The sequence below is a fragment of the Prinia subflava genome, chromosome 31, assembly GCF_021018805.1.
Source record: "Prinia subflava isolate CZ2003 ecotype Zambia chromosome 31, Cam_Psub_1.2, whole genome shotgun sequence".
NCBI lineage: Eukaryota > Metazoa > Chordata > Aves > Passeriformes > Cisticolidae > Prinia > Prinia subflava.
In genome coordinates this window covers 1,839,807-1,857,048 of record NC_086277.1, presented here as the reverse complement: position 1 = coordinate 1,857,048, position 17,242 = coordinate 1,839,807, and the positions used below count along the sequence as shown (strand labels likewise).

Here is a 17,242-nt window from a genome sequence, read left to right as displayed (position 1 = left end):
CCAGCCCTGCTCTCCAAACCATCAAAGGCCCTCCCAGAGCCACTGCTTGGGCTGCCATTGGCTTCTGTGCTTCTTGCAGGGCTGAGCAAGCCACAGGCAGGCCTTTTTCCCCCACGCAATTCTCACCTCTGCAGCAGCTCTAAAGCTGCCACAGTCCAAGCCAAGGGGGCAGGGGGGAGCCTCAGGTGCTGGCTGCCCCCTGGGGCTGGCCAGAGCAGGGCTGGCCAATGCCCATCCCTGTGCAGTGGGGCTGGGCCGTGGCTGGGCCCCACACTTGGATGGCCAGTGGCTTCCAGGAGGAGGAGCTGGGGAGCTCCTTCCTGCCTGGGGCTCCATTCCCCAGCTGCTCTTGCTGGCTCAGACCTTGCAGGGGACAGGCGAGAAGGGAAAAGTCTGGAACCGTCCTGGAGCTGCCATTCCCCTTGTCCAGCACCCTCCTGGCTGGGACGTGTCCCCCTCTGGGACTGGATCCCCCCAGGATGTGTCACTCCCTGAACAGGGAACACCCTGAACAGGACCTGACCCTCTTGGGTGACCCCAGAACAGAACTCATCCCCCCTGCACAAAGAGCATCTTCCTTTTGCTGTGTGAATGAGAGAGTGTTGGGGTGCACAGCCGGACACCCCAGCCCCCACAGCCCCCAAATCTCCTCCTGCAGCCCAGAACCCCTTTTCCCCTTCCCCAGTGTCCCCCCAACTCGTTCCCTGCTCAGGAGCTCCCCGGGATCATCAAGCCACAAACTGAGATGCAAAACTGAGGAAAAATGGAAGGAAATGGAAATGAAGAGAGGGAAAAGCCCCTGGGGGGCAGGGGGGACACAGACCCAGAGCCCCTCAGAATCTGCCTGTTGTGACCCCCAAAAACCATGAGCACCTCATGGGGCTCTGGAACACCCCAAAATCTGAGGCACCCAGGGAAGGAGCTGCAGCCCATGGTCCCACCCAGCCACTGCCCACCCTGGGACCCTCATGGCCCTGGGAACTCAGCATTGGGACCCCCATTCTTTATGTTCCCCCTCCCTGGGAGCCCCATCCAAGGACTGCCACTCCCCAAGACCTCCATGGCCCAGGACCCCCTTCCCAAGGAATATTCTCTCCAAATTTCATCCCCATTAATCCCCTTTCACTTTCCAGGAACTTGATTCTCCCAGGAACCCCCCCCATTCTCATGTAATCCCCCATTCCCCCAACCTCATCCCCAGGACCCCCCTCCCGTGACCCCAAATCCTTGGATCCCACGTTCCCCTGGAACTCCCATCCCTGAGTCCTCCCATCCCTGGGATCCCCATTCCCCTGAGCCCCCCACTCCTGAGAGCCCCATGTCCCACCGTGTGCCACCAAGCCTTGTCCCCACCCTGTCCCCAGCTTGTGGCCACCCTGCCCCCACAAAGGGCCACCTACGCGTGGGGACGAGCTGTGACCTCGCTTCCTTCCCCTTTGTCCAAAGAGCCGCCACCCAGGGAACAGCAGCTCCTGGCAGCGAGTGACAGCCAGCCTGGATGGCCGGGGACACGGGGATGGCCGGGAAGGTGGCACTGCTCCTGTGGGGTGAGTGCCCTGGGCATGGACCTGACACCCCGGGGATGGGCCCTGGTGAGGCAGAGAGCGGTGGGGAGAAGACACAGGGGGGCTGTGGGGTCCCCTGAGGTCCCCAAGGCCAGCAGGGCCAGTGCATGGAGGTGACCGGGACTGTGGGGTGGCTTTGGGGACAGGAATGGGAGGAAAGGAATAAAGCAGCTGGGATGTGGGAATGGGATGCAGCAAGAGGAATGGAGGGAAGGGGTTGTGAAGAATGGAAGGTGGGGACAGGAGTGTGGGGGCAGGAACAGGGGGACAGGGATGTGGGGACAAGGATGTGGCTACAGGCACCTTGGGGCTGGGGCAGCAGTGGGGACAGGGACAGGGGCACAGGGATGCAGGGACAGGGACAAGGGCCACGTACCATGCAGATGGGGCATGGGGACAGGAGCCATGGGAATGGGATCACGGGCACAGGGCCATGGGGATGTGGCTGTGGGGACAGGCGCTGTGAGGATGGTGGAGGTGACCTGTGCCAGCATGGGGTGTCCACAGTGTCCCCATGTCCTGCCTCAGCCCAGGGTGACCGAGGTGTCCCTGTCCTCAAGACCTCCGTGCTGCACCAGTGTTGCACTGGGGACAATCTGGGGACAGACACCACACCTCATCCCCCGGGTGCCACTGTCCCTGCAGTGCCACCCCCACCCAGCCCTGTCCCTTCTCCCTTCCAGCCCAGACCCTCGGCCTTGCTGGTGAGTCCTCGGGGGATGCCGTGTCCCTGCCCCGCTGTCCCCAGCCCCTTCGTGGCCCTGGCAGGCTGGTGTCCCCTGTCACCCGCAGGTGCCCAGACCACCCGGCTCCTGGTGGAGCCCCCCTGGACACCAGCAGTGCAGTGGGACCGGGTGACACTGACCTGCCAGGGCTCGGGGACTGCCAGTGCCACCACCTGGTACAAGGATGGGCAGCGATGGTGGCAGAACAGAGGAGACCATGTCACTGTCACCGAGAGTGGCACCTACACGTGTGACAGACCTGGCAGTGGGCTCAGCCCCCCCGTGACAGTCTTACAAGGTGAGTGGAGATCCTCAATGATCAGGGTGGCCCCTGATAGGTCTGGCTGGGCTCCACTCCATGGGTGGTCTCACACCCCTCATGTGCCCAGAGCCTGTCCCCTGCACACAGGGACATCCCAGTGCATCTCAGGGGGATGGGACACCCATGGGGACACCTCTGCCACGGGGTTGTTCCTGCTGTCCCTGGGATCCTCCTGTGCAATGGAGACTCCACCCAGATGTTCCTGGTGCCATGGACCCCCACCCTAGACCTTTCTCGAGCCCCTCAGTGCCATGGGACCCTCCTGTCCCACAGATCCGATGGTCCTGCAGGTGCCAGCTCAGCCACTTCTGGAGGGGGACACGGTGACACTGCGCTGCCGGGTCAGGCAGGTCCCTTCGGTCAGCACGGTGAAATTTTACCGAGATGAGAAGGATCCAGGGGGGTCCCTCAATGGCCCAGAGCTGTCCCTGTCGCCCCTGCAGCTGCACCACAGCGGCCGCTACCACTGCAGGGGCTCGGTGAACTTGGGGCAGTCACAGTCAGCGCCGGTGACAGTGACAGTGCACGGTGAGCACCACCACGGCTGGAACTCCAATATCCTGACAGCCCCAGAGCCACTTCGCAGAGGACTCAGAGTCACAGTCCTCCCCTCCCCTCTCTTCCCAGAGCTCTTCTCGGTGCCGGTGCTGGAGGGTCCCCCTGAAGTCACCGAGGGGTCCCCCCTCAATCTCAGCTGCCTCAGCACCCCCAGCCCCCTGCGGCCCCGAGCCCCCCTCCTGCACCTCTTCTACCAGGACGGGCAGTTGGTGGGGGGCCCGCAGGTGTCCCCGCAGCTCCTGGTGCCCGCCGTGGGGGTCTCCCACTCGGGGAATTACAGCTGCCAGGTGCGCTCTGAGGAGGGGACCGTGCAGAAGAGCAGCGCCCGGCTCGGCGTCACGGTGCGCAGTGAGTGCGGGGATGGGCACGGGGAGCCCCCGCAGCCTCCCCGGGTTCTCCATCCTTGCTCAACCCTCTGCCTGTCACCCTGCCTGCCCAGGTCTGTCCCTGGGCCCTCCCATCACCTTCCCTGGTGCCTGCATCCCTCACCAGCTCCCCTCACCCCTCCCTGGGTTCACCTCTCCCTTTCAGAGGTCCCTCCCTTGTCCACAGGTCCCACCATCCCTGTCTGGGTCCCCAGAACCTCCCCTGTGGTTCCCTTCAACCCTCTCCATCTGTCCCCTGCCTGAATCTCCCACCCTTGCCTGGGGTCCCTTCCAGCCCTTTCCAATCCTCTCCCCCAACTCTGGGCCGTGTTCTTCCTTACTGGGATCCCCCCACCCTTCCCTGATCCTCCCCCTCCCTGAGTCCTTCACTGCTCCCTGGTGTCCCCCACTCCTCCCATGTCCCCAGTCCCTCCTGTGTCCCCTCTCCTGCAGGGGTCCCGCCTTCGGGGGTGTCCCTGTCAGCACAGCCCCCCGGGGGACAGGTGGCACTGGGGGACAGCCTGGTGCTGAGCTGTGCGGTGGCCGCAGGGACAGGTCCCCTGTCCTTCACCTGGCACCGGGGGGGCTCGGGGGCACAGCTGGGCACTGGCCCCCGCCTGGAGCTGCGGCATGTTTGGGACAATGACACATGCCACTATCACTGCCGGGTCAGCGACGCGGACAGCGTGGCTGAGAGCCTCACACTGATTGTCACTGTCCTGGGCCAGCGGGACCCTTGGGCTGAGGGTGGTCCCACCCACAGCTTCCCCAGTTCCACACATTCCCATTCCACCTCAAGCCCCCCACACCATCCCCAGCCCACCCCAGGTCACAGCCCCCACCCCTGGGTGTCACACACTGGGTGAAGGACACACTCTGTCCACAGGTGCCCCCACACAGACTCCCTCAGTGCCTGACAGCAGGTGCCAGCCCCTCCCTCCTGACCTCAGCCCTGTCTGTGTCCCCACAGTGCCCGTGGCCAATGCCACCATCACCCCCGGTCCCCTGTCACACCAGGTGCACACAGGTGACCCCGTGACCCTGCGCTGCTCGGTGCAGGTGGGCTCAGCCCCTGTCACCTTCACCTGGCTGCACAACGGGCAGGAGGTGGCCCAGGGCCCTGTCCTGGAGCTCAGGGACGTCAATGTGAAACACTCGGGTACCTACCAGTGTGAAGCCACCAGCCAGCAGGACGGGCACCGCGTGTTCCGGGCTCTCAGCCCCGAGCTGGCCCTGGAGGTGACACCACGAGGACACTGGAACACAGGTGGGGTCACACAGGGTCATTGGGATTGCAGGACCCCCAGAGTGACAGGTGACCCTGACGTGTCCCTTCTGTCCCCAGCAGTGGCTGCAGGGGTTGGCGGGTCCCTCCTCTTCCTGGTCCTGCTCGTGGGTGGAGTTTTTGGCTGGCGCTGGTGGAACCACATGGGTGGGTGACATTGGGGACAACAGGGGCCCTGGTGAGGTGGGGGGCACCGAGAATGTGGGGGTGATGGGCGGCACCCACAGCCCCTGACTTGGGAGGGGCTGAGCCCCCAGCAGTGACCTTGGCTCAGGGCCCTGGGGTGTCTGGGGAGGTGTTGCAGGGTCGTGCAGGGATGTTGGGGGTTCTATCAGGGGTTTTGGGGGAATTCAGAGGCTCCCATTCCCTGCCAGGCTCTGGGTTCTGTGGGCTCAGGGTGTTGGGGGTGGTTCAGGGTTTCTGGGGGACATCAGGGATTCTGGGGGGACCCGGGGGGAGTTGAGGACCTGGTGGTGGTTCAGGATTCCCGTGGGTGGATGGGGAACCCTGGGATTCCAAAGTCACCCCTCCAGTTTTCCTTTGCAGCTGCCAGGAAGCACCAGGAAAGGTGAGTGCAGCCTCCAGCCATGATACACCTTTTACCCACACCCCCAGGACCTCCCATCCTTTTCCATACCCCCCCTCATTCCAACAGGGCCCTCCCAGATTCCCTGGCACCCCCCGGGGATGATCCTCAGGCGACCTACATGGAGCTGAAAGGGCCACACGGGCAACTGTGGGAACCCAGTGACATCTATGAACATCTACAACAGAAGCTGTGACACCCTGGGAAGCAGGAGGCACTGGGCAGCACTGGGAGTGCTCCCACCATGGCCCCAGTGGTTGCCCATCCCTCCAAGGGAGGTGGTGATGAGTCAGGGCACCCTGTGCTCCCCATTTCCTCTCCCAGTACCCCCAGGGGCTCCCCCATCCCCTTCCCAGTACCTGCTGGGGCTCCCCAACCCCCATCCCAGTGCTCCGAGTGCCCTCAGTGACCTCCCCCTCCTCTCCCCGCAGTGCTTGCAGCACACCCAGGGGTTCCCCATTCCCCCTCCCACTGCCCCTGTCCCATCCCACTGTAAAAGGAGCAGTCAGGGAGGATCCTTTTTTATCAGTTTCTCAAATGAAAATGAAACACAAACACAGCAATATTATATCTGAGAACTGTTTATTGATAAAGGTGGGTAAGTGTTCTTACAAAGGGGGATTAGAAGAGAGAGTAGAGAGGGAAAAAGAGAGACACAGAGAGAAACAGAAGACAGGGACAGCGTTACCACAAGAACCCCGGGCACTCTGTTGGCAAGAGTTCAGCAGATGGAGCGGGCTTGTGGTGAGCCCTCGTGGCTTTTGTGAGTGGCTGGGTGTGATTTCCAAGTGGCAGCACCTCCGTGTTTCTGGCACCGGTGAGCGATGGCTGCGGGCTGGCTGTGGGCTGGTGCTGAGGTACTGGGGCTATGGGGAACAGTGGAACACCAGGCTGGGGAAACTGGAGCACCAGGCTGGGGGAACTGGAGCACCAGGCTGGGGGAACTGGAGCACCAGGCTGGGGGAATTGGAGCACCAGGCTGGGGGAATTGGAGCACCAGGCTGGGGAAACTGGAGCACCAGGCTGGGGAAACTGGAGCACCAGGCTGGGGAAACTGGAGCACCAGGCTGGGGAAACTGGAGCACCAGGCTGGGGAAGTGCTGGAGCACCAGGCTGGGGAAACTGGAGCACCAGGCTGGGGGAACTGGAGCACCAGGCTGGGGGAACTGGAGCACCAGGCTGGGGAAACTGGAGCACCAGGCTGGGGAAACTGGAGCACCAGGCTGGGGGAACTGGAGCACCAGGCTGGGGAACTGGAGCACCAGGCTGGGGGAACTGGAGCACCAGGCTGGGGAAACTGGAGCACCAGGCTGGGGAACTGGAGCACCAGGCTGGGGGAACTGGAGCACCAGGCTGGGGGAACTGGAGCACCAGGCTAGGGAAGTGCTGGAGCACCAGGCTGGGGGAACTGGAGCACCAGGCTGGGGGAACTGGAGCACCAGGCTGGGGGAACTGGAGCACCAGGCTGGGGAAACTGGAGCACCAGGCTGGGGAAGCAGTGGAGCACCAGGCTGGGGAAGCAGTGGAACACCAGGTGGTCACAGGAATGAGCTGCCTCCCAGAAGTAGCGAAGCAGGGAAAAACGGGTGAGGACAGGGAAGGAGACAGGGAGGAGGAGGAGATGGGGGGATGAGAGCCAAGCTGACCGTCTGAGCGAGCCCCTGATCCCTCCAAGAAACCCAAAGCAAAATGGCTCCTGTTGTGTCACAGGTAACTGCTTTTATTTGCTACGGCTCCTCCCATAGCGTGATTTCCTGGGCACCTTTTCCGAGGCAATTTTCCCTGACATTTTTCCTGCCCATCCAGGCATCACCCACAGATGTCATCCCCCACCCAGGTCCCCACAACCGGAGTCACTTCCACGGCTCCCACAAGTGTCCCCTGACCCTGCCCCACCTCGGGAGCCTCAAGTGACCAACATGGAGCTGCCGGGACCCTACAAGGGGCAGCAGGACCCCAGCAACATCTGCAAGAACGTGCTGTGACACTGGGGGCACTGGGGGCACTGGGAGGCATCGATTCCTCTCAGGGGTCCCTTCTTCCTCTTCACAGCACCCCACGGGGCTCCTCATTCCCTCACCCAGTGCTGGGCACGCACAGGACCCTTTGCCCTCTTACTGTACCCAAAATGCAGCTTTTTGATTAAACTGAATGCGAAACAAATCTCACTCTTTAAAAGTTCTCAGTGCTTAAGAAGGGATAAAGGGGACAGCAGACAGCTTGCTGAGTGCTTGGCAACTGCCAGAGGCACACGGTTATCTATAACAATTCTTCTTATGCACCTTTTGATTGTATTGGTGAAATACATATTCACGAAGATGATACATATTCAAACATTCTTTCCAGTTTATGTGTTCTGGGAATTCTTTTGCTTGGTTTGACCCTTGACTCGTTTTCTCAAAGTTCGTGCCTGTGCTGAATTTACCACCTTGGGCCACTGCCCGGGAGAACCGTCGTGCCCTCTGCAGGCCTGGGACAATGGTGACTCTTTGCACAGATGAACTTGCAAAGCACTAATCCTCTCTTGAGTGAGATGAAAGGACAGAGAGAAAACACGAGGAGAGACAATATGAAGATATCAAAGTCAGCGGAGGAGGAGTTGAACCTTAGCTGGGAAGGGAAGGAGAAGATGCCTTGGCTTTAGGCTGAAAGTCTTTTGTAAGCCATGGTAATGGATGGGATCTACTAGAGCATCTCTCTAAGTCATGGAAGGCATGGGTGGGGAGATGAGAGTATTCAAATTGTAGATCTGAGCAAAGGCATTTGTGGTGAACTAAGTAAATATTGAAGGAGTTGTGATCTTGTGAGAAGCTTGAACAGAGAGAGAGAGAGATGAGGTGAAGATGAAGATCTGCCCGCAGAGAGAGAAAAGATCTCTGTTCCTAGAGATGAAATAAACCTTTCCTTATGAAATGTTCATCTTTAAAATGGTGCCCCATGAGTTTACATGGCCCATTATGCAGCTGTGGGAAGGCTGCATGATACGGGAGGGACTTCACCAATGCAGAGCCCCGGGCGAGTGCTCTTGTGAGAATTAAAAAGCCACAAGAGAACTGTTCTTTCTTGAGGGGAACTTTCCATGGCAGACCAAAAGAGACTTCTCTCTCAGAGAGAACTGATGAAAGACTATTTCAGAGGTAGCAACTGACCTAAAGTCTAAGTTTTGTCTCTGGATGTTTTCAGAGCCAAATAAAGGAGTTTGTGGGTAGGAGAGGAAGCATTTTGAAGGTTTTGTTCTGGTTGTTATCAATTTTTTCCTCTCTCTTGTAGTTTTTTAATAAACCTGTCTTTTTAGTCTTTTCAGTTTTGAGCCTGCTTTCCTTTCCTGGAAACCTTACCTCACAGCAGAAAAAAGAGTAAATAATTCTAGTGGGCACTCAAACCACTGCACAAATTGGTGCCATGACTGAGATAGAGAAATTGGAGAACCTGAAACCACTACAATGCCATACTGCCGATGAAATGAATTTATTTTCTTTCCTCACAAGGCCCCCTGTTCTGTGGTTTGACAGATCTTGGTAACGGAAGAGTCAGTGGTAAATTTCTCTCTGCATTCTTTCTTTTGATGTTTATTTACTTGGTTCTTTTCAATGTTATCTTATCATACAGCTAAGATTCTCCACCAGTACATTCAATCAACATCAGGGCTATTTCACAAAATGATCAGAGTTATTCTCACCGTTGTCAGTTAGTTACACAAATAAAGGCATTATCCAGTTCTGCAACAGAAAATGTTCTAATGCACAGTAAATAGTCTCTATTTTGATATTTCACAGGGGTCTAAACTAATATATTTATCACACTAAAATGTAGAATTTACACAGGGATTAGGGTAAAAAGGGTGACAAATTCAACTGTATCAAAATTAGTTAAAACCTGATTACAAACTATATTATATCAAACTAATCTGCAAAAGCCAGTGTGATAACAAAAGGCAATGACTACATAGTTATTTTTACCATGGGGAAGGTGAATTGAAGGGTTTATTTGACATCTCCTTATTCTGCTCTGATTTTGTCAGCAATACCTTCAATTCATATCTCGAATTGCGACGCTGTTTTGCCCATGACAGGATTTGATGAGTGATCTCTCCTGGTCCTTGTCTCATCCCAGGAACCCTTTGTTGAAATTCCTCTCCTCATCCAGGGGCAGAGGGCAGTGAGAGAGAGGCTTTGGTGGGTGCAGGCATCCGACCACTGTCCATCCACGGCAAGGCAGGAAGGAGGAGGAGGGTCCTGGTCAGGTTGTGGAGCAGATGGGTGTGGGATTTGCAGCACTTCTGGGGCTCTCTCAGCCCCTTGCTGAGAGGGACAATCTGATCCCTTGCTGCATTTCCGGGCTGCTTCCCTCACAGCTGCCCCTGCAGGGGCGGTTTCCAGCCAGCCCTGCTCTCCAAACCATCAAAGGCCCTCCCAGAGCCACTGCTTGGGCTGCCATTGGCTTCTGTGCTTCTTGCAGGGCTGAGCAAGCCACAGGCAGGCCTTTTTCCCCCACACAATTCTCACCTCTGCAGCAGCTCTAAAGCTGCCACAGTCCAAGCCAAGGGGGCAGGGGGGACCCTCAGGTGCTGGCTGCCCCCTGGGGCTGGCCAGAGCAGGGCTGGCCAATGCCCATCCCTGTGCAGTGGGGCTGGGCCGTGGCTGGGCCCCACACTTGGATGGCCAGTGGCTTCCAGGAGGAGGAGTTGGGGAGCTCCTTCCTGCCTGGGCCTCCATTCCCCAGCTGCTCTTGCTGGCTCAGACCCTGCAGGGGATGAGCGAGAATGGAAAAGTCTGGAACCGTCCTGGAGCTGCCATTGCCCAGGACAGGACCCCCTTGGCCACCATGTGTCCCCCTCCTTGGGACAGGATCCCCCAGGACAGGCCGGCCTTGATGAGCCCCCCTAGGACAGAACCCACTCCCCCCGTGTGACCAAAGCACAAACGGCCTCTTCCTTCTGCTGCAGGAGAGAGAAAGTGAAAGTGTTGGGGAGCACAGCCGGACACCCCCATCCCCCACAGCCCCCAAATCTCCTCCTGCAGCCCAGAACCCCTTTTCCCCTTCCCCAGTGTCCCCCCAACTCGTTCCCTGCTCAGGAGCTCCCCAGGATCATCAAGCCACAAACTGAGATGCAAAACTGAGGAAAAATGGAAGGAAATGGAAATGAAGAGAGGGAAAAGCCCCTGGGGGGGAGAGGGGACACAGACCCAGAGCCCCTCAGAATCTGCCTGGGCTGACCCCCAAAACCATGAGCACCTCAGGAGGCTCTGGGACACCCCAAAATCTGAGGCACCCAGGGAAGGAGCTGCAGCCCACGGGCCCACCCAGCCACTGCCCACCCTGGGACCCTCATGGCCCAGGGAACTCAGCATTGGGACCCCCATTCTTTATGTTCCCCCTCCCTGGGAGCCCCATCCAAGGACTGCCACTCCCCAAGACCTCCATGGCCCAGGACCCCCATTCCCAAGGAATATTCTCTCCAAATTTCATCCCCTTTAATCCCCTTTCGCTTTCCAGGAACTTGATTCTCCCAGGACCCCCCCCATTCCCACGTAACCCCCCATTCCCCGAACCTCATCCCCAGGACCCCCCTCCCGTGACCCCAAATCCTTGGATCCCACGTTCCCCTGGAACTCCCATCCCTGAGTCCTCCCATCCCTGGGATCCGAAACCCCTGAGCCCCCCACTCCTGAGAACCCCATCTCCCACCGTGTGCCACCCAGCCTTGTCCCCACCCTGTCCCCAGCTTGTGGCCACCCTGCCCCCACAAAGGGCCACCTACGCGTGGGGACGAGCTGTGATCTCGCTTCCTTCCCCTTTGTCCAAAGAGCCGCCACCCAGGGAACAGCAGCTCCTGGCAGCGAGTGACAGCCAGCCTGGATGGCCGGGGACACGGGGATGGCCGGGAAGGTGGCACTGCTCCTGTGGGGTGAGTGCCCCGGGCACGGGCCTGGCACCCTGGGAATGGGCCCTGGTGAGGCAGAGAGCGGTGGGGAGGGGGCACAGGGGGGCTGTGGGGTCCCCTGAGGTCCCCAAGGCCAGCAGGGCCAGTGCATGGAGGTGACCGGGACTGTGGGGTGGCTTTGGGGACAGGAATGGGAGGACAAGAATGAAGCAGCTGGGATGTGGGAATGGGATGCAGCAAGAGGAATGGAGGGAAGGGGTTGTGAAGAATGGAAGGTGGGGACAGGAGTGTGGGGGCAGGAACAGGGGGACAGGGATGTGGGGACAAGGATGTGGCTACAGGCACCTTGGGGCTGGGCCAGCAGTGGGGACAGGGACAGGGGCACAGGGATGCAGGGACAGGGACAAGGGCCACGTGCCATGCAGATGGGGCATGGGGACAGGAGCCATGGGAATGGGATCACGGGCACAGGGCCATGGGGATGTGGCTGTGGGGACAGGCGCTGTGAGGATGGTGGAGGTGACCTGTGCCAGCATGGGGTGTCCACAGTGTCCCCATGTCCTGCCTCAGCCCAGGGTGACCGAGGTGTCCCTGTCCTCAAGACCTCCGTGCTGCACCAGTGTTGCACTGGGGACAGTCTGGGGACAGACACCACACCTCATCCCCCGGGTGCCACTGTCCCTGCAGTGCCACCCCCACCCAGCCCTGTCCCTTCTCCCTTCCAGCCCAGACCCTCGGCCTTGCTGGTGAGTCCTCGGGGGATGCCGTGTCCTACCCTGCTGTCCCCAGCCCCGTGGTGGCCCTGGCAGGCTGGTGTCCCCTGTCACCCGCAGGTGCCCAGACCACCCAGCTCCTGGTGCAGCCCCCCTGGACACCAGCAGTGCTGTGGGACCGGGTGACACTGACCTGCCAGGGCTCGGGGACCACCAGTGCCACCACCTGGTACAAGGATGGGCAGCGATGGGGGCAGAACAGAGGAGACCCTGTCACTGTCACCGAGAGTGGCACCTACACGTGTGACAGACCTGGCAGTGGGCTCAGCCCCCCCGTGACAGTCTTAAATGGTGAGTGGAGATCCTCAATGATCAGGGTGGCCCCTGATAGGTCAGGGTGGGCTCCACTCCATGGGTGGTCTCACACCCCTCATGTGCCCAGAGCCTGTCCCCTGCACACAGGGACATCTCAGTGCATCCCAGGGGGATGGGACACCCATGGGGACACCTCTGCCACGGGGTTGTTCCTGCTGTCCCTGGGATCCTCCTGTGCAATGGAGACTCCACCCAGATGTTCCTGGTGCCATGGACCCCCACCCTGGACCTTTCTCGAGCCCCTCAGTGCCATGGGACCCTCCTGTCCCACAGACTGGCTGGTGCTTCAGGTGCCAGCACGGCCACTGCTGGAGGGGGACACGGTGACACTGCGCTGCCGGGTCAGGCAGGTCCTGTCGGTCAGCACGGTGAGATTTTACCAGGATGAGAAGGATCTGGGGCCGTCCCTCAGGGGGACTGATCTGTCCCTGCCCCCCCTGCAGCGTCACCACAGCGGCCGCTACCACTGCAGGGGCTGGGTGAGCTTGCGGCAGTCACAGTCGGCGCCAGTGACAGTGACAGTGCAGGGTGAGCACTGCCATGGCAGGAACTCCAATATCCTGACAGCCCCAGAGCCACTTCCCAGAGGACTCAGAGTCACAGTCCTCCCCTCCCCTCTCCTTCCCAGAGCTCTTCTCGGTGCCGGTGCTGGAGGGTCCCCCTGAAGTCACCGAGGGGTCCCCCCTGAATCTCAGCTGCCTCAGCACCCCCAGCCCCCTGCGGCCCCGAGCCCCCCTCCTGCACCTCTTCTACCGGGACGGGCAGTTGGTGGGGGGCCCGCAGGGGTCCCCGCAGCTCCTGGTGCCTGTCGTGGGGGTCTCCCACTCGGGGAATTACAGCTGCCAGGTGTGGTCCGAGGGGGGGACTGTGCAGAAGAGCAGCGCCCGGCTCGGCGTCACGGTGCACAGTGAGTGCGGGGATGGGCACGGGGAGCCCCCACAGCCCTAACAGCTCCCCCATCCTTGCTCAACCCTCTGCCTGTCACCCTGCCTTCCCAGGTCTGTCCCTGGGCCCTCCCATCACCTTCCCTGGTCCCTGCATCCCTCACCAGGTCCCCTCACCCCTCCCTGGGTGCACCTCTCCCTCTCTGAGGTCCCTCCATTGTCCTCAGGTCCCACCATCCCTGTCTGGGTCCCCAGAACCTTCCCTGTGGTCCCCTTCAACCCTCTCCATCTGTCCCCTGCCTGAATCTCCCACCCTTCCCTGGGGTCCCTTCCAGCCCTTCCCAATCCCCTCCCCCATGTCTGGGCTGTGTTCTTCCTTACTGGGATCCCCCAACCCTTCCCTGATCCTCCCCCTCCCTGAGTCCTTCACTGCTCCCTGGTGTCCCCTGCTCCTCCCATGTCCCCAGTCCCTCCTGTGTCCCCTCTCCTGCAGGTGTCCCACCCTCGGGGGTGTCCCTGCTGGCCCAGCCCCCTGGGGGACAGGTGGCACTGGGGGACAGCCTGGTGCTGAGCTGTGCGGTGGCCGCAGGGACAGGTCCCCTGTCCTTCACCTGGCACCGGGGGGGCTCGGGGGCACCGCTGGGCACCAGCCCCCGCCTGGAGCTGTGGGACATTGGGGACAGTGACAGCGGCCACTATCACTGTCGGGTCAGCGACGGGAATAGCATGGCCGAGAGTGTCCCCCTGAATGTCACCGTCCTGGGTGAGCGGGACCCTCGGGCTGGGGGTGACCCCACCCACGGCACCCCCATCCACCCTCACCCGGTGTCAGCCCTGTCTGTGTCCCCGCAGTGCCCGTGGCCAATGCCACCATCACCCCCGGTCCCCTGTCACACCAGGTGCACACAGGTGACCCCGTGACCCTGCGCTGCTCGGTGCAGGTGGGCTCAGCCCCTGTCACCTTCACCTGGCTGCACAACGGGCAGGAGGTGGCCCGGGGTCCTGTCCTGGAGCTTGGGGACGTCAATGTGACACATTCGGGCACCTACCAGTGCGTGGCCACCAACCAGCTGGGACAGGACGGGCACCGCGTGTTCCGGGCACTCAGCCCCGAGCTGGCCCTGGAGGTGACACCACAAAGACACTGGAACACAGGTGGGGTCACACAGGGTCATCGGGATTGCAGGACCCCCAGAGTGACAGGTGACCCTGACGTGTCCCTTCTGTCCCCAGCAGTGGCCACAGGGGTTGGCGTGTCCCTCCTCTTCCTGGTGCTGCTCGTGGGTGGAGTTGTTGGCTGGCGCCGGTGGAACCACATGGGTGGGTGACAATGGGGACAACAGGGGCCCTGGGGAGGTGGGGGGCACCGAGAATGTGGGGGTGATGGGCAGCACCCACAGCCCCTGACTTGGGCAATGCTGAGTGCTCAGGACCTTTGTTCAGGGCCCTCAAGGATTTGGGGTGGTGTTGGAGGGTCCTGCAGGGATGTTGGGGGTTCTTTCAGTGATCCTGGGGGAATTTGGAGGGTCTCTTTCCCTGCCAGGTTTGGACTTCTGGGCACTCAGGGGAGCAGAGCACTGGGGTGGTTCAGGGGTTCTGGGGGGCATCAGGGATGCTCAGGGGAGCTGGGAGAAATTGAGGGTCCAGTGGGGTCTCAGGATTCCTGAGGGGCCCTTGGGGACCCCACAGTTACCCCTCCCCTCTTTCCTTTGCAGCTGCCAGGAAGCAGCAGGAAAGGTGAGTGTGGGGCTCAAACCACACTGTCCCCTTTTACCCCACCCCCCAAGATCTCCCATTCCCCCCACACATCCCCTTTATCCCCACAGGGCCCCCCCGGATCCCCCAGCCCCCCCAGAGGAGGGGGAGGTGCTGTACACCCACGTCGTGAGCACCAAGCAGATGGGGGGTGAGTACAGGGTGGGACACACACAGAGGGACACGTCCCCCACGAGTGTCACCCCCACCCAGATCCCACAACCAGTGTCTCTCGCAGGGTCCCCCAGTGCCACCACACTCCAGGATCCCCCGGTGACCTACGCGGAGCTGCGGGGACCCCATGGGCGACTGCGGGAACTCAGTGACATGCACGGGAACATGCTGTGACACTCGGGGCATGGGTGGGTACTGGGGGGCTCTGGGGGAACTGGGGGACAGTGCAGGACCCCACCCATGGGCAGCCACGCGTGTGAGTCCCACCCACTGCTCCCGTGGGTGCCCAACAGTCACGGGTAGGTGAGCACAAGTGGGGCTCACGTGTGGGGCTGCACAGGGCACCCAGAGCTCCCCATGCCCCCAGAACCCTCAAGGCCTTCCCCACCCCCCTTCCACTACCACCAGTGGCTCCCCATTCCACATCCAAGTGCTCCCAGTGCCCTCACAGACTTCCCCATTCCCTCCCCACAGTGCTCCCAGTAGCCCCAGGGGCTCCCTATTTCCCCTCCCAGTGCCTCTCCCTTGCTCCCAGTAGATCCAGGTGTTTCCCATTCTGTCTCCCAGCACCCCTGCACTCCCAGGGGCTCTGCAATCCCCCTCTCAGCACTCCCAGTACACCCATGGCTCCTCATCTCTCCTCCAGTGCCAGGGGAACACAGGACTCCTTTCCCTGTCATTGGCATCAAAATGCAGCTTTTTGGTTAAACTGGCAGAAATGGTGTTTCTTTGTTCAGCTCTGTTGGGCTTTAGGAATGGGATTCTCCAATTCTGGGTTGTCACTAAAAATCAGGGGCTGCTGCCCCAGCCCCTGGCAGTGGAGGCACAAAAGGCAAAGATCCCAAAGGGCTGAGAGAAGAAAAATTTCCTTTAAACAGCAAAGAGAGAACAAAACCAGCAGCAACAGCAACAAGGTTCAGAATCCAAAGGGTCACAAAAGGAACAATTGGCAGTGAGAGCTCCCCAAAAGGAACAAATCCCGGAGCCTTCCCTCAGCACGATACCTGCACCAGAGGAACCTGGCAGGGCCCTGGACCTTCCTTGCTCTGATGGCCAAAGTGGCCTTCAGGAGGCTCTGGATTCTCTTCTCCCCTGTCCCAAAGCCCTCCTCTGTTGTGTGCCCCACACAGTGATGTCATCAAGGCCCTGTGGGTGTTCTGGAGCCTTCCACTTTTCCAGGGCAGCCAGAATGAGCCCATGGCACAGGGTGGGGCTGAGTTTCCAGTCAGTTCCAGGAGCTCTGGACACATGTCCAGGTCAATGCAAACTGTGCCGTGCCCTCTGCTGCCAAAGGGATGGTATCCTGCTTGAAAGGTGTCTGCCAAGGGAGGCTGGAACCTCTCCTGGAATGGAAAATATGGGCACCTTCCCCCCAAAGTATTATAACTTCAAAATTACGGGGATTTCAGGCAGAGATATAGGAAAAGGAATAACAGTTCTTTACTAGAATATGTAAAACAAGAGAAACAAACAACAGCACCGCCAGCAACAACAAACCAAAGCCCAAACCCAGGCCCAGCCCTGTCCCGGCCACAGGCTCTTCCCCTCGGGTGCAGTTCCGGGCACGGCCGGCAGGGGCGCTGGGGAATCCCGGCCGGGCAGGGTGGGTGCGATGATTCCCCCGTGGCTGCAGGGGGCGCTGTGGCGCGGGCTCGGCCGTCTCTCTCTGTGGTTAACGGAGACTCCGCCGGCGGGAGAGAGAGAGAAGCTTCCTTCCCTCCCTGACGGGGTGGGGGCAGCGGGGAACGGGGCCACTGCGGATGGCAAAACGGGCTGCAGCAGGAACCCTGGGAGTGGCAGCTGGAACGGCGGGGGAGGCACAGCCCAGGGTGGCAAAGGAAGTGTAGCAAAAACTCCAAAGGTGCAGCAGGAGCTGCAGGGATCAGGGCTCCTGTTCCAGACCTCTCCATTTTCACTCGTCCCCTGCAGGGTCTGAGCCAGCAAGAGCAGCTGGGGAATGGAGCCCCAGGCAGGAAGGAGCTCCCCAACTCCTCCTCCTGGAAGCCACTGGCCATCCAAGTGTGGGGCCCAGCCACCGCCCAGCCCCACTG

The 17,242-nt window shown here is 60.4% G+C and overlaps 1 protein-coding gene across 6 annotated transcripts; it reads left to right on the top strand.

Annotated features, from left to right (window-relative positions):
- The first annotated feature begins 1,448 nt into the window (after positions 1-1,448).
- LOC134562848 (Fc receptor-like protein 4) lies at positions 1,449-16,666 on the top strand. 6 transcript variants are annotated; one of them, XM_063420450.1, is made up of 10 exons: positions 1,449-1,547; positions 2,249-2,269; positions 2,358-2,588; positions 2,886-3,140; positions 3,240-3,518; positions 4,506-4,802; positions 4,881-4,967; positions 14,978-14,999; positions 15,089-15,168; positions 15,256-16,666. In XM_063420450.1, exons 1-10 carry the CDS (start codon positions 1,499-1,501, stop codon positions 15,363-15,365), a joined length of 1,431 nt encoding a protein of 476 aa, XP_063276520.1. In that variant the 5' UTR covers positions 1,449-1,498; the 3' UTR covers positions 15,366-16,666. The 6 variants fall into 6 exon arrangements, with proteins under 6 accessions (XP_063276520.1, XP_063276522.1, XP_063276519.1 ...); XM_063420449.1 differs by lacking the exons at positions 1,449-1,547; positions 2,249-2,269; positions 2,358-2,588; ... (2 more) ...; positions 4,506-4,802; positions 4,881-4,967 and adding exons at positions 11,222-11,314; positions 12,016-12,036; positions 12,124-12,354; ... (2 more) ...; positions 14,115-14,417; positions 14,496-14,582; XM_063420448.1 differs by lacking the exons at positions 1,449-1,547; positions 2,249-2,269; positions 2,358-2,588; ... (2 more) ...; positions 4,506-4,802; positions 4,881-4,967 and adding exons at positions 11,233-11,314; positions 12,016-12,354; positions 12,652-12,906; ... (1 more) ...; positions 14,115-14,417; positions 14,499-14,582.
- The last annotated feature ends 576 nt before the right edge of the window (positions 16,667-17,242 follow it).